The sequence below is a fragment of the Castor canadensis genome, chromosome 11 (assembly GCF_047511655.1).
Source record: "Castor canadensis chromosome 11, mCasCan1.hap1v2, whole genome shotgun sequence".
In the NCBI taxonomy this organism is placed as follows: Eukaryota; Metazoa; Chordata; class Mammalia; order Rodentia; family Castoridae; genus Castor; species Castor canadensis.
Window position 1 is genome coordinate 41,114,536 of NC_133396.1, and position 15,157 is coordinate 41,129,692.

A 15,157-nucleotide genomic window follows, 5' to 3' on the forward strand; every position below is an offset into this window, starting at 1 on the left:
AACCCTTTACTAGCCTGCAATCTAAGGTGAGGAGATAAAAAACATGTGTGTGAAACTATCTAAGTATAATTATAAAGCTATATCCTAAAAGATTGCCTTTGCATCTACAACACTAAACATTCTCATCACAGTGTTTCCTTTTCCTTTCAGAAGCCAGATACACCTCAGACCTCAGGCACTTTTGTCCCTGTTGCTAATGAACTGAAACGGAAGGACAAATACATGAATGTCCTCTTTTCCTGTCATGTCCGCAAGGTAAGGCGACTTAAAACAGACCATCTTAGAAAGAAAAGACTGACTCAAATGAAACTCATTTAAGTAGTTATATAGTAAAACATAACAATGATGTATGATTATCTACCCTACCAGTGAGCCATCCTCCTCTGTGCTAAGGCAATGCTGGGTGGGTGACGTGGCTACAATTTTAGAGTTAGATTATATTTTTTGATAACTTTGAGGTCAGGGATTTGTACTTTACACATATGTCTTTTTCAGACATTCCTGAAGATGTACACTTTAGGAAGTGTGAAAGGAAGTCATTCAAGCAGAAGGAAAAAGAAATGGAAATAGACTATTGTAGGATTTCTATACCATACATGAAATGGAATATCAGAATGTGATATGTTATAAATATATTCCATAAACCACTAAAATAGCAAAACAAAGAGTTATAACTAATGAGGGTTTTTTACACAATAAATAAAAAAGGCAAGGGGCTGAGGATGTGGCTCAGTGGGAGAGTGCTTGCCTAAGCAAGCAAAGACCTGGATTTGATCCCTAGCACTGCAAAAAAAAAACTAAAAGGAAGGAATGGGCCTGAGCACAGTGGCAGAGTTCAAGAGAATTGTCCAGTCAAAAAGTTAGTGAGACTCCCTCCTCCATCTCAATCAATAACCCAGAGTGTGGGAGACTATAGGTAAGTGGATCAATGTCCAAGGCTGGCCCCCTGGCAAAAACAAGAGACCCTACCTGAAAAATAACAAGAAGAAAAGGACTGGAGGCATGGCTCAAGTGGTAGAGGACCTGCCTAGCGAATATAAGGCCCCAAATTCAAACTCCAGTGCACACACACACACACACACACACACACACACACACACACAAATCAGAAAATATGTGCCTTCTCAGCCCACAGAACCATTGCCTATTGGTGCTTAGCACCAGCCTCTCTTTCCCCTCTTTGAAGGTGGTTGGGGAGGATCCTTCTACTCATACCTTGGTCTTTCTGGCAACCAGCCCCTATTCTGAAACTCGGAACCCCAGTCATTAGTCATCTCATTAACAGACAAAAGACACACATCCCTCTGGAGATTCCAAGGGTCTTAGAAGTTGTATCAGAAACCTGGGACTGAGACTAAATATTATAACAAAAGACACTCCTATCACCCCTATTACAAGGGTTTTATTAGCTCTGTTTCAGGAACTGGAAAAAAACTTCAATACATGGATTGAACATTCTTAATCTGAAAATCCAAAACAAATGCCATTGAGGAAAGCTTGCTGGCAGAATCTTGGGGTGGTTACCACATTCCAAAGTCTAGCCCTAACTCTGAGATCCAGAAACTCTGTTTTATTACATGAGCCTAGAGCTAATCAGTCAATAAAAGACTTTTGCTAACCAGAGTCACACATCCACACACAAAAAATAAGCTCTACTACCAGTTTGTGTAGTAACTAAGCAGTTTACCATTTCAGAGAGTCCATATATCCAGAATCTGGTAGCCTCCTCTCTCACATCCAGGTATCTGCAAAGTCGAATTAGTAATCAGAATAATTGATCAGAGAGACTTGGACAGTTTTTAAAATTAGGTCATCTACTGCAGCAAAGTCTGATGTTTCTCTTTCTAGTGAGAACAGTTTTGTGTCTTAACAATTTTATTCTGGGTTCTGCTGGATAAAAACAAGAATTCTTATTCATGCTCCCATATGTCTAAGCTCAATGCAAAATACTCTTTTTTTTCCACACTGTAGCTTAGATCATGCCTCTTTAGAATCTTTCAATCCCCAAGATACACCTAGCCAAGCTTAATACACTTCAACAGAGCCCTCTTCTTTAGGCTTTGATTGCTTTTGAAATAGCCCCTTTCTGTTAACCACAATTCTAAGTGTTCTTTAAGGTGAGAGACTTCTGCAAATAGCTCCTCTCACCCATACTGTGTATTCTCTGGTCTGACTTTCTGGAGAAGCTTTGTGTTTGACCCCCTGTCGTTCTGACTGAACCTATAAACAGATCATTTGAAGTGTTCATGAAAAAAGCAGGATGATAGGGATTTTTTTTCTTGGGTGAGGATTTTAGCTTTGGGTAGACGAAACAAGATAAAATTTTATGTAATAGTGAGTCTGTGATCCAGTTTTTCTATTACTTCATGAACTTAAGAGAAAGAAAAAGTTCAATACCATTATCATGTTAAGTCTGGGGTTTGCATACATGTATGTTGGATTTTCTCCTTTGCTGTTAGAAGTTGTGCAACCTAAGGCTTTTTACATTATTAAACCTAATGTCTTTTCCACTCACTTGATTCATGCTTGAAGGATGATTTGTGATGTAGACTTTCCAAATACATTTTCTGCATATAAAAGAATATTTCTAAACAGCTTTAATATAATTGCTGCTTTGCAGGTTTTTTATTGTTGCTTTAAGACGTGGATTTTTCGTTTTGACTGGAAATGACCTTGAGAAGTTACACGACAAGGTTTTTAATCATTCTTTTGCACCACATTTATACATTTCTCAGTATGATTCTACCAAAGATGAGGAACATTACTTTGGCTTATTATTCAAGTTCTGAGAGAAGTTCTGTATTCTATATGTCCTAAGATTGGTGCAAATGATGATAAGTATTCTGTAGCGTGGGCTTCACAGAACAAGTGTTTTATTGAACACTAATAGATGTTTGTTGAAAAAATGTTCCACAAATTAAATGTATTTTGGAGATGCTGGGTTAAGCATATTGGTTAAGTGCAGAATTTCCAAAACTTTTAATATATTCCTGTCTTATCTTAGTGGTGGCTGTGATTCATAGTATTCTCAGAATAGGTGGACCACAGAACTCTTTCTAAAAGCCCCACGTAGGCTAGTGCTATGCCAGACAACCTAGAACACTACTGATAGGGAAGCTCCTGCACTCACCTGTTTCATGTCTTCTTTTTGTAAAACATTTTTATTAGAATAAATTAATTGTACAGGGAGGTTCAGTGTGATATTTCCATGTATACTTAGAATTTACCTTAGTTAGGTTCTTCCCCATCATCAGTCTCCCTCATTCCCCTGCCTTCTGCTTAAAATGAGTTCAACAGGTTTCACTTGTTCTATTTTCATATAAGTTTATTAAGTACATTGACTATATTCATGCTTTAACCTTTTCATTCACCTTCCATTCCCTCCTAGTATCCTCCTCTAACAGGACCTGTTTTACATTCCTATCCTTCATTTTTTAAGTATATATTCATTCTCCAAAGGGGTTTTGCCATGGTATTTCACCTGTGAATATGTTGTACTTTTAATCAGGTTAACCCTATTTATTGCTCCCCCTTACCTTCTTTCCCCTACCCCTATTATTCAACAGCTTTCAGTATGTTCAGTTATGCCTTCTTCCTACACAGATGCAATGTATTCGATATTATTCACTCTTTATTCTCTTTTCCTCTCTCTCCTCCACTAACCCCCTCACCACACAGTCCCACTATTGCAAACATGGGCAAGTGACTTTATTGTATCCTGATGTAGATTCCTTCAAATATATGCCCAGGAGTGGTATCTCTGGATACCAACAATATATAAGAGCTCTTTTTCCCCCACACTTCACCAGCATTTGTTATTATTTGTGTTTGTATGTTGCAAAGCAAGTGCTCTACCACTTGGCCACACCTCCAGTTCATTTCACTCTGCTTATTTTGGAGATGGGATCTCCTGAACTATTTACCCAAGCTGGCCTTAAACCTCCCAACCTCAGCCTCTGAAATAGCCAGGACTGCAGATGTGAGCCATCAGCATCCAGCTATTATTTGTGTTCTTGATGATAGCCATTCTGACTGGAGTAAGTGAAATCTTAATGTAGTTTTGATTTGCATTTCCTTTGTGGCCAGGAATATTGAGCATTTCTTCATGAATTTATTGATAATTTATACTTCTTCCTTTGAAAAATGTTTGTTCAGTTCATTTGTCCATTTCTTCATTGGATTGTTGATTCTTTGGGAGCTTTTTGAGGTCCCTGTAAATTTTGTTTATTAATCCCTTGTCAGATGTATAGCTGGCAAAAGTTTTCTCCCATTCTGTGGGCTGTCTCATCGATCTGATGACTGTGTCTCTTGCTATGCAGAAGCTTTGTAGTTTCATGTAATTCCATTTGTCAATCTTTTCTCTTAATTGCTGAGCTAGTGCATCTACGCTTGTATGTTCCAGTGTTTTCCCTGTTCTTTCCTGTAGTAGTTTCTAAGTTTCAGATCTTACATTAAGATCTTTGATCCACTTTGAATTGATATTAGTACAGGATGAAAGATAGGATCTAGTTTCAGTCTTCTATATACAGATATCCAGTTTTCCCAGCACCATTTGTTGAAGAGACTGTCTTTTCTCCAAGGTATTTTTGAGTTCTTCCATTAAAAATGAGATGTCTGTAGCTGTGTGGATTTATGTCTGGGTCTTCTATTCCATTGTTCTTTATATCTGGTTTTGTGCCAGTACCATGCTGTTTTTATTGCTATAGCTCTGTAGTATGGTTTGAAGTAAGGTATTGTGATACTTCCCATGTTGCACTTTTTGTTTGAGATTGCTTTGGCTATTTGAGTTCTTTTGTGCTTTCATACAAACTTTATGATTGATTTTTCTATCTCTGTGAAAAATGTCACTGGAATTTTGATAGGGATTGCATTGAACATAGAGATTTTTTTTCGGTGCTATAAGCCATTTTCACCATACTGATTCTACCAGTCCATAGGAGATCTTTCCATCTTCTGATGTCTTCTATTTCTTTCCTCAGCGATTTATAATTTTCACTGTAGAGGTCTTTCACTTCATTAAATTTATTTATAGCTATTTTTGAGGCTATTGTAATGTAGGATTGTTTTCCTGATATCTTCTTCAGTCTATTCATTGCTGGATAGATAAAAGCTGCTGATTTTTGTATGTTGATTTTCTGTCCTACCGAAAGTGTTTATGATATCTATGAGTCTTTTGGTGGAGATTTTAGGGTCTTTTAGGTATAAGATCATATCATCTGCAAATAGGGATAATTTGACTTCTTCCTTCCCTGTTTGAATAATTCCTTTTATTTTTTTCTTCTGTCTTACTGCTCTGGCTATGAATTCCAAAACTACATTGAATATATGGGGAGGGTGGAAACCCTTGTCTCTCTCATTCCTGGTTTCAGTTTTTTTCCCCTTAGTATATGTGGTCTACAAGTTTGTTGTATATAGCCTTTGTTATGTTGAGGTATATTCCTTCTGTTCCTAGTTCCATCAGAGGTTTGGTTTGGTTTTTGGAGTACTGGGGCTTGAACTCAGGGCCTACACCTAGAGCCACTCCACTAGCTCTTTTTTGTGATAGGTCTTTTCAAAATAGGCTGTCATGAACTATTTGCCTGGGCTGATTTTGAACCATGATCCCCCTAATCTCTGCCTCCTGAGTAGCTAGGATTACAGGCATGACCCACTAACACCCTGCTTTTCAGAGGTTTTATCATGAAAGGATGTTGAATTTTGTCAAAGGCTTTTTCTACATCTATTGAGATGATCATGTGATTTTTTTTTTCATTTTTCTTTTATTATTCATATGTGCATACAAGGCTTGGTTCATTTCTCCCCCCTGCCCCCACCCCCTCCCTTACCACCCACTCCACCCCCTCCCGCTCCCCCCCCTCAATACCCAGCAGAAACTATTTTGCCCTTATCTCTAATTTTGTTGTAGAGAGAGTATAAGCAATAATAGGAAGGAACAAGGGGTTTTGCTGGTTGAGATAAGGATAGCTATACAGGGCATTGACTCACATTGATTTCCTGTGCATGGGTGTTACCTTCTAGGTTAATTCTTTTTGATCTAACCTTTTCTCTAGTTCCTGGTCCCCTTTTCCTATTGGCCTCAGTTGCTTTAAGGTATCTGCTTTAGTTTCTCTGCATTAAGGGCAACAAATGCTAGCTAGTTTTTTAGGTGTCTTACCTATCCTCACCCCTCCCTTGTGTGCTCTCGCTTTTATCATGTGCTCATAGTCCAATCCCCTTGTTGTGTTTGCCCTTGATCTAATGTCCACATATGAGGGAGAACATACGATTTTTGGTCTTTTGGGCCAGGCTAACCTCACTCAGAATGATGTTCTCCAGTTCCATCCATTTACCAGCGAATGATAACATTTCGTTCTTCTTCATGGCTGCATAGAATTCCATTGTGTATAGATACCACATTTTCTTAATCCATTCGTCTGTGCTGGGGCATCTTGGCTGTTTCCATAACTTGGCTATTGTGAATAGTGCCGCAATAAACATGGATGTGCAGGTGCCTCTGGAGTAACAGTCTTTTGGGTATATCCCCAAGAGTGGTATTGCTGGATCAAATGGTAGATCGATGTCCAGCTTTTTAAGTAGCCTCCAAATTTTTTTCCAGAGTGGTTATACTAGTCTACATTCCCACCAACAGTGTAAGAGGGTTCCTTTTTCCCCGCATCCTCGCCAACACCTGTTGTTGGTGGTGTTGCTGATGATGGCTATTCTAACAGGGGTGAGGTGGAATCTTAGTGTGGTTTTAATTTGCATTTCCTTTATTGCTAGAGATGGTGAGCATTTTTTCATGTGTTTTCTGGCCATTTGAATTTCTTCTTTTGAGAAAGTTCTGTTTAGTTCACATGCCCATTTCTTTATTGGTTCATTAATTTTGGGAGAATTTAGTTTTTTAAGTTCCCTGTATATTCTGGTTATCAGTCCTTTGTCTGATGTATAATTGGCAAATATTTTCTCCCACTCTGTGGGTGTTCTCTTCAGTTTAGAGACCATTTCTTTTGATGAACAGAAGCTTTTATGAGGTCCCATTTATCTATGCTATCTCTTAGTTGCTGTGCTGCTGGGGTTTCATTGAGAAAGTTCTTACCTATACCTACTAACTCCGGAGTATTTCCTATTCTTTCTTGTATCAACTTAAGAGTTTGGGGTCTGATATTAAGATCCTTGATCCATTTTGAGTTAATCTTGGTATAGGGTGATATACATGGATCTAGTTTCAGTTTTTTGCAGACTGCTAACCAGTTTTCCCAGCAGTTTTTGTTGAAGAGGCTGCTATTTCTCCATCGTATATTTTTAGCTCCTTTGTCAAAGATAAGTTGCTCATAGTTGTGTGGCTTCATATCTGGATCCTCTATTCTGTTCCACTGGTCTTCATGTCTGTTTTTGTGCCAGTACCATGCTGTTTTTATTGTTATTGCTTTGTAATATAGTTTGAAGTCAGGTATTGTGATACCTCCTGCATTGTTCTTTTGACTGAGTATTGCCTTGGCTATTCGTGGCCTCTTGTGTTTCCATATAAATTTAACAGTAGATTTTTCAATCTCTCTAATGAATGTCATTGGAATTTTGATGGGAATTGCATTAAACATGTAGATTACTTTGGGGAGTATCAACATTTTTACTATGTTGATTCTACCAATCCATGAGCATGGGAGATCTCTCCACTTTCTATAGTCTTCCTCAATCTCTTTCTTCAGAAGTGTATAGTTTTCCTTGTAGAGGTCTTTCACATCTTTTGTTAGGTTTACACCTAGGTATTTGATTTTGTTTGAGGCTATTGTAAATGGAATTGTTTTCATACATTCTTTTTCCGTTTGCTCATTGTTAGTGTATAGAAATGCTAATGATTTTTCTATGTTGATTTTATATCCTGCTACCTTGCTATAGCTATTGATGATGTCTAGAAGCTTCTGAGTAGAGTTTTTTGGGTCTTTAAGGTATAGGATCATGTCATCTGCAAATAGGGATATTTTGACAGTTTCTTTACCTATTTGTATTCCTTTTATTCCTTCTTCTTGCCTAATTGCTCTGGCTAGGAATTCCAGTACTATGTTGAATAGGAGTGGAGATAGTGGGCATCCTTGTCTGGTTCCTGATTTTAGAGGGAATGGTTTTAATTTTTCTCCGTTAAGTATAATGCTGGCTGTAGGTTTGTCATATATAGCTTTTATAATGTTGAGGAACTTTCCTTCTATTCCTAGTTTTCTTAGAGCTTTTATCATGAAATGATGTTGGATCTTATCAAAGGCTTTTTCTGCATCTATTGAGATGATCAAGTGGTTTTTGTCTTTGCTTCTGTTAATGTGGTTTATTACGTTTATTGATTTTCGTATGTTGAACCACCCCTGCATCCCTGGGATGAAGCCTACCTGGTCGTGGTGAATAATCTTTTTGATGTGTTGCTGAATTCAATTTGCCATTATTTTGTTGAGGATTTTTGCATCAATGTTCATTAAGGAGATTGGCCTATAGTCCTCCTTTTTGGAGGTGTCTTTGCCTAGTTTTGGGATAAGTGTAATAGTGGCTTCATAAAATGTGTTTGGCAGTTTTCCTTCCCTTTCTATTTCATGGAACAGTTTAAGGAGGGTTGGTATCAGTTCTTCTTTAAAGGTCTGATAGAATTCAGCAGAGAATCCATCAGGTACTGGACTTTTCTTTTTGGGGAGACTCTTGATTGCTGCTTTAATTTCATTTTGTGTTATAGGTCTATTCAGGTGATTAATTTCCTCTTGGTTCAGTTTTGGATGATCATATGTATCTAGAAATCTGTCCATTTCTTTTAGATTTTCAAATTTATTTGAATATAGGTTCTCAAAGTAGTCTCTGATGATTTCCTGGACTTCCATGGTGTTTGTTGTTATCTCTCCTTTTGCATTCCTAATTCTACTAATTTGGGTTTTTTCTCTCCTCATTTTAGTCAGATTTGCCAGGCGTCTATCGATCTTGTTTATTTTTTCAAAGAACCAACTTTTTGTTTCATTAATTCTTTGTATGGTTTTTTTGGTTTCTATTTCATTGATTTCAGCTCTTATTTTTATTATTTCTCTCCTTCTATTTGTTTTGGGATTTGCTTGTTCTTGTTTTTCTAGGAGTTTGAGATGTATCATTAGGTCATTGATTTGGGATCTTTCAATCTTTTTAATATATGCACTCATGGCTATAAACTTTCCTCTCAAGACTGCCTTAGCTGTGTCCCATAGCTTCCGGTAGGTTGTGTTTTCATTTTCATTGACTTCCAGGAACATTTTAATTTCCTCTTTTATTGCATCGATGATCCATTCTTCATTAAGTAATGAGTTATTTAGTTTCCAGCTGTTTGCATGTTTTTTGTCTTTACTTTTGTTGTTGAGTTCTACTTTTACTGCATTGTGGTCAGATAGTATGCATGGTATTATTTCTATTTTCTTATATTTGCTGAGGCTTGCTTTGTGCCCTAGGATATGATCTATTTTGGAGAAGGTTCCATGGGCTGCTGAGAAGAATGTATATTGTGTAGAGGTTGGATGAAATGTTCTGTAGACATCTACTAGGTCCACTTGATCTATTGCATATTTTAGATCTTGGATTTCTTTATTGATTTTTTGTTTGGATGACCTATCTATTGATGATAATGGAGTGTTAAAGTCTCCCACAACCACTGTGTTGGCGTTTATATATGCTTTTAGGTCTTTCAGGGTATGTTTGATGAAATTGGGTGCATACAGATTGATGATTATTATTTCCTTTTGGTCTATTTCCCCTTTTATTAGTATGGAATGTCCTTCTTTATCTCGTTTGATCAATGTAGGTTTGAAGTCTACTTTGTCAGAGATAAGTATTGCTACTCCTGCTTGTTTTCGGGGGCCATTGGCTTGGTAAATCTTCTTCCAGCCTTTCATCCTAAACATATGCTTATTTCTGTCGGTGAGATGAGTTTCCTGTAAGCAACAAATTGTTGGATCTTCTTTTTTAATCCATTTTTTCAAACGGTGTCTTTTGATGGGTGAATTAAGTCCATTAACATTAAGTGTTAGTACTGATAGGTATGTGGTGATTCCTGCCATTTAGTTGTCTTAGTTGTTAGAAGGTTTGATTGTGTGTACCTAACTTGATGTTACTCTCTACTGTCTTGCTTTTTCTTATCCTGTGGTTTGGTGCTGCCTGCCTTTTCATGGTTAAGTTGGGTGTCACTTTCTGTGTGCAGGATCCCTTGCAGAATCTTTTGTAATGGTGGCTTTGTGGTCACATATTGTTTTAGTTTCTGCTTATCATGGAAGACTTTTATTGCTCCATCTATTTTGAATGATAGCTTTGCTGGGTAGAGTATCCTGGGGTTGAAGTTATTTTCATTCAGTGCCCGGAAGATCTCACCCCACGCTCTTCTTGCTTTTAATGTTTCTGTTGAGAAGTCTGTTGTGATTTTGATGGGTTTACCTTTGTATGTTACTTGTTTTTTCTCTCTTACAGCCTTCAATATTCTTTCCTTAGTTTCTGAACTTGTTGTTTTAATGATGATATGTCGTGGAGTAGTTGTATTTTGATCTGGTCTGTTTGGTGTCCTGGAGGCCTCTTGCATTTGTATGGGAATATCTTTCTCTAGATTTGGGAAATTTTCCGTTATTATTTTGTTGAATATATTACGCATTCCCTTCGCTTGCACCTCTTCTCCTTCTTCGATGCCCAGATCATGTGATTTTTGTCCTTCTGTTCATATGCTGTATTTCATTAATCAATTTGTACATATTGGACCATCCCTAAAATTAAATTAACTTGATCATGGTGTATAATCTTTTTGATATGTTGTTGAATTCAGTTTGCCAGTATTTTTTTTGTGAATTTTTGTACCTGTATTCATTTTATAGAGATTGGTTGGCCTATAATTCTCTTTTTTGTTGCATCCTGCCCAGTTTTGAAATGAGTGTAATACTGGCCCCATAGAATGAGTTTGGTACTGTTCCTTTCTTTTCTAGTTCACAGAAAAGCTTGAGGATTATTGGTATAGTTCTTTACAGGTCTGGTAGAATTGGCAGTGAATTCATCAGGTCCTGAGCTTTTCTTTCTTGGGAAATTTTTATTACCACTTCAATCTCATTGTTTGTTATATGTCTATTTAAGGTAGTTTATATACTCTTGGTTCAATTTTGGTTGGTCGAATGTGTCTATAAATTTATTTTTTCTAGATTTTCCAGTTTATTTGAATATAGGTTTTCAAAGAGTTATCTTATGATCATCTGGATTTCATTAGCATTTGTTGTGATATCTCCTTTTTCATGTCTAATTTTATTAATTTGTGATATTGTTTTATAAATTTATAATTTTATTAATTTGGGTCTTTTCCCTCCCCTTTCTAGTCAGATTGGCTAGAGATTTATCAGTCTTACTTATTATTTTAAAGGATCACAACTTTTTTATTTTAATGATTCTTTGTATAGTTTTTTTTTTTAATTTTTTTGGTCTCTATTTCATTAATTTCAGCCCCGATTTTTATTATTTCTTTCCTTCTGCTAATTTTGAGTTTAGCTTGTTCTTGTTTTTCTAGGAGCTTGAGGTGCATCATTGGGTCATTTATTGAGAGCCCTCTTTTTTTAATGTAGGCCAAAGGTCATATGTTTTTGCTCATATATGGAATATAGGCCCAATATAAACACAAGCAATATTATGAAAAATGGGTCACACTAGGGGAGATCACTTACAGGAGAGGGAGGATAAAAGAAGGAAGTTAAGAAGGTTAATATGGATGATGTACTTTCTGTACAAGAATGAATATAGAATTTTCAAACAGAAACATAATTTTCACCATATGAAGGGGAGTAAGGTAGAAAGGAGATAAACGAGGGGGGGAGGATGAACCAATTCAGGTTATAATACATATACACATGGAAATGTCATGATGAAACTCCCTATATAACTATCTTAAACAAACAAAAATGTCTTTATTCAAAAACAGAAAACAGGAAGGTAAGACAAGTCCTGTCTGGGGGTTGATACCAGTGTGTAGGGGGGAGGGAACATAAGGAAAGGGTGTAGGAGGTGAATATGGTGGAAATATTATGTACTCATGTTTGAAAATGGAAAAATGAGACCTGTTGAAACTCTACCAGGAATGAGGGGAGGAGAGATAAAGGAGAATGATGGAGGAGATAAATTCAACCATGATATATTATAAGAATTTTTGTAAATGTTATAATATACCCCAGTGCAACAATAATATGATGACAAATAAGTAAAATAAAACACTGGTTCCTTGGGATAGGGAGTGTACCTTACTGGTAAAACGTGCTTAGCATACATGAGGCCGTGGGTTAAATCCCCAGATCCCTGCAAAGTAAGCAAATAACCAAAGAAAAACAAAGCAAAATAAAGAAAAACTGCTTTGGTTCCCTAAAATGATAATAATATTATTATTATTATTATTAATATTAATTATTATTATTATTATTATTCTGAGGTTTTCTTGTTGATTTTTTTGGGGGGAGCAGTATGGATGACCTATCTATCGGTGATGTGGGATATTGAAGTCTCCCACTATCATTGTGTTGGGGTATGTCTGTGCTTTTAAGTCCAATAGTGTTTGTTTAATGAAGTTAAATGCACCGACATTAGGTACATAAATGTTAACAATTGATATTTTCTGTTGATATGTTATTACTTTTATTAATATGCAGTGACTTTCTTTGACTCTTCTGACTAATTTATGTTTGAAATCTACTTTATAAGATGTAAATATTGCCATGTCTGTCTGTTTTCGGGGTCCATTTGCTTAGAAAATTATTTTCCACTCTTCTACCTTCATCCAATGTTTGTTTTTGTCAGTGGAATATGTTTCTTATAGGTAAGAAATGATTGGATCTTGCTTCTCATTCTAGCTCACTAATCTATGTCTTTTAATTGGAGAATTAAGACCATTAACATTCAGGGTTAATATTGAAAGGTATATGTTAATTCCTACCATTTTTTTAGTGTTTTATTATTAGTCCTACTTTTCATTTGCATATCTGCTCATCTGATGAAATTTATTTATTCCCATTCATTCATGGCTATGTTTATCTTTGTCTTCTATGTGTAGGTTTCCTTTGAGTATCTTCTGGAGTACTGGTTTAGTGGTCATCAATTGTTTATCATGGATGGTTTATATTTCCCCTTCAATTGTGAATTTGCATGGTAAAGTAATCTAGGTTTGGAATTATTTTCTTTCAATGCTTGAAATACCTCATTCCATGCCCTCTTAACTTTTAAGGTTTCTGTTAAACAGTCTGCTATTATTCTGATGGGTTTGCTGTTAGAGGTGACTTGACATTTCTCCCTTAAAAATTTTAATATTCTTTCCTTGTTCTCTGTACTTAATGTTTTAACTATAAATGCCATGGAGAGGTTCTATTTTGGTCATGTCAAGGGCTGGCAGAGTGGCTCAAGTGGTAGAGTGCCTGCCTAGCAAGCATAGCAAGCATGCAGCCCTGAGTTCAAGCCTCAGTGCTGACAAAAACTAACTAAATAAATAAACCCTATTTTGGTCTTGTCTGTTTGGAATTCCAGAAGCCTCTTGTATCTGCCTGGGCATCTGTTTTTCAAGACTTGGTAAGTTTTCCACTATGCCTTTAGCTTATACCTCTTCTCCTTCTTCAGTGCCCATGATTCATTGGTTTGGTCTTTTAATGTAGTTAAAAGACCAAAGAATTCTTGCATATTCAATTCATAAATCTTTAATCTTTTTTCTATGTGTTCATCTGTTTATTAATCTACTTTGTCTTCATGCTCTAAAATTTTGGTTTCCACTTGTTCCCATCTGCTGGAGAGGCTTTCAACTGAATTTTTTAATTGATTTAAGAAGCTTTTTATTCTGGAGTTTCAATTTGTTTTTTGTTTTTGAGCCTTTTTATATCTTTATTGAATTACCCTTCCATGCCTTGTATTGTCTTCCTTGTTTCATTTAGCTGTCTGTGCCCTTCTTGAATTCATTCAGCTGTTCATACACTCTTTGAGTTCATTTAGATTTTTTCTTTGCATTCTCATTAAATTCACTTAGCTGTTTATTCATATATTCTCTTTGATTTCATTGACTTGCTTTTGCATATCTTCTTTGGTCTCTTAATTGTTCTTATCATCATTCTTTTGAGCACAGAAATTGAGATTTCATCTCCTTCACTGTCTGTCCTTTCTTATGTGATGATTGTTGCCTTTTGAGAAGTCACAATCCCCTGACTTTTCATATTTCTTATGCCTCTATTTTGAGATTTGTTCATCTGTAGTCAATTAGTTGGATAAGGATTTTAGTCACCTAAAGTCTTTCCCTTTAATTATTTTCTATATTCTGGCAGGACTGGTTAGTGGCTAGGATTTTGTGCCATTTCTGGCCACTTCCTGGGAGTATAACTTAGCAATAACAAATTCACTGATTCAGTACCACACCGTTTATTTCCATGAAGTAAAATCCCCTTTTGCAGTATTAGCTATATCCTTTATCATGTTATATCTGAAGGGCATTAGGGTATTAGCATTCTTACATAGTAGGGAGTTAGAAAAATAAAACTTATTTGCATGGGAATTAAAACTTAGATGGTAAAAATATAAGGGTGAGGGAGGAGATAAGGAAGATGGGAGGATCAGAAGCAAAGTCTGAGCTGAAGGTAAACAAGACCCTAGTGCCTACAGATGTAGTTCAATTGTTGTGGAGAAGGGTGCTATTGTCAGGGATAGCAGAAAGATTAGAAAGGTTGAGAGTAATATAAGAAGGAGGTAAAATAAACTGTTGGGGGATATTTTGACAGATGAGAAGCCAAGAGACACTTGGAGGAGTGGAGAACTCAGATTTTATTTTTTTATGCCAGCGGGTTCAGACGTGTACCTATGTCTGAGCCCTGAACAAAGGATTCACAGGATATTTAAAAGGCAGTGCAGGGCATCAGGTTACAAAAATGTGCTGAGGTTATGGTGCTCTAACCAGTGAGTTAGAGACCTAAGATTGTATAGGTTAATTGGGCTGGTAGTGAGCTAGGGACCTAATGCTGTTTAGATAAGGTCAGCAGGGGAGACCTGCTTTGGGAAGTTTATTTACAAGTAGAGACAAAGAAAGGCAGGAATGGGTGCTTATCTCCGCGTGGTACCTTTCTTCTCAGTCCTGAACTTTTGCATGGCTCTAATGGGCAATTCCTTATGCTTTACAGCTCTGTCTGAGGTTACAGCTTTTAATTGA

The 15,157-nt window shown here is 36.5% G+C and overlaps 1 protein-coding gene across 4 annotated transcripts in view; it reads left to right on the plus strand.

The window, feature by feature from the left end:
• Myo1d (myosin ID) overlaps window positions 1-15,157 on the plus strand; it is a 343,577-nt gene that overhangs the window by 206,925 nt on the left and 121,495 nt on the right. For all 4 annotated transcript variants that reach the window (XM_074046362.1, XM_074046359.1, XM_074046360.1 and 1 more), the window contains one exon: window positions 151-255. In XM_074046362.1, coding sequence (XP_073902463.1) covers window positions 151-255 — 105 coding nt within the window. The remainder of the gene's footprint in view (window positions 1-150; window positions 256-15,157) is intronic.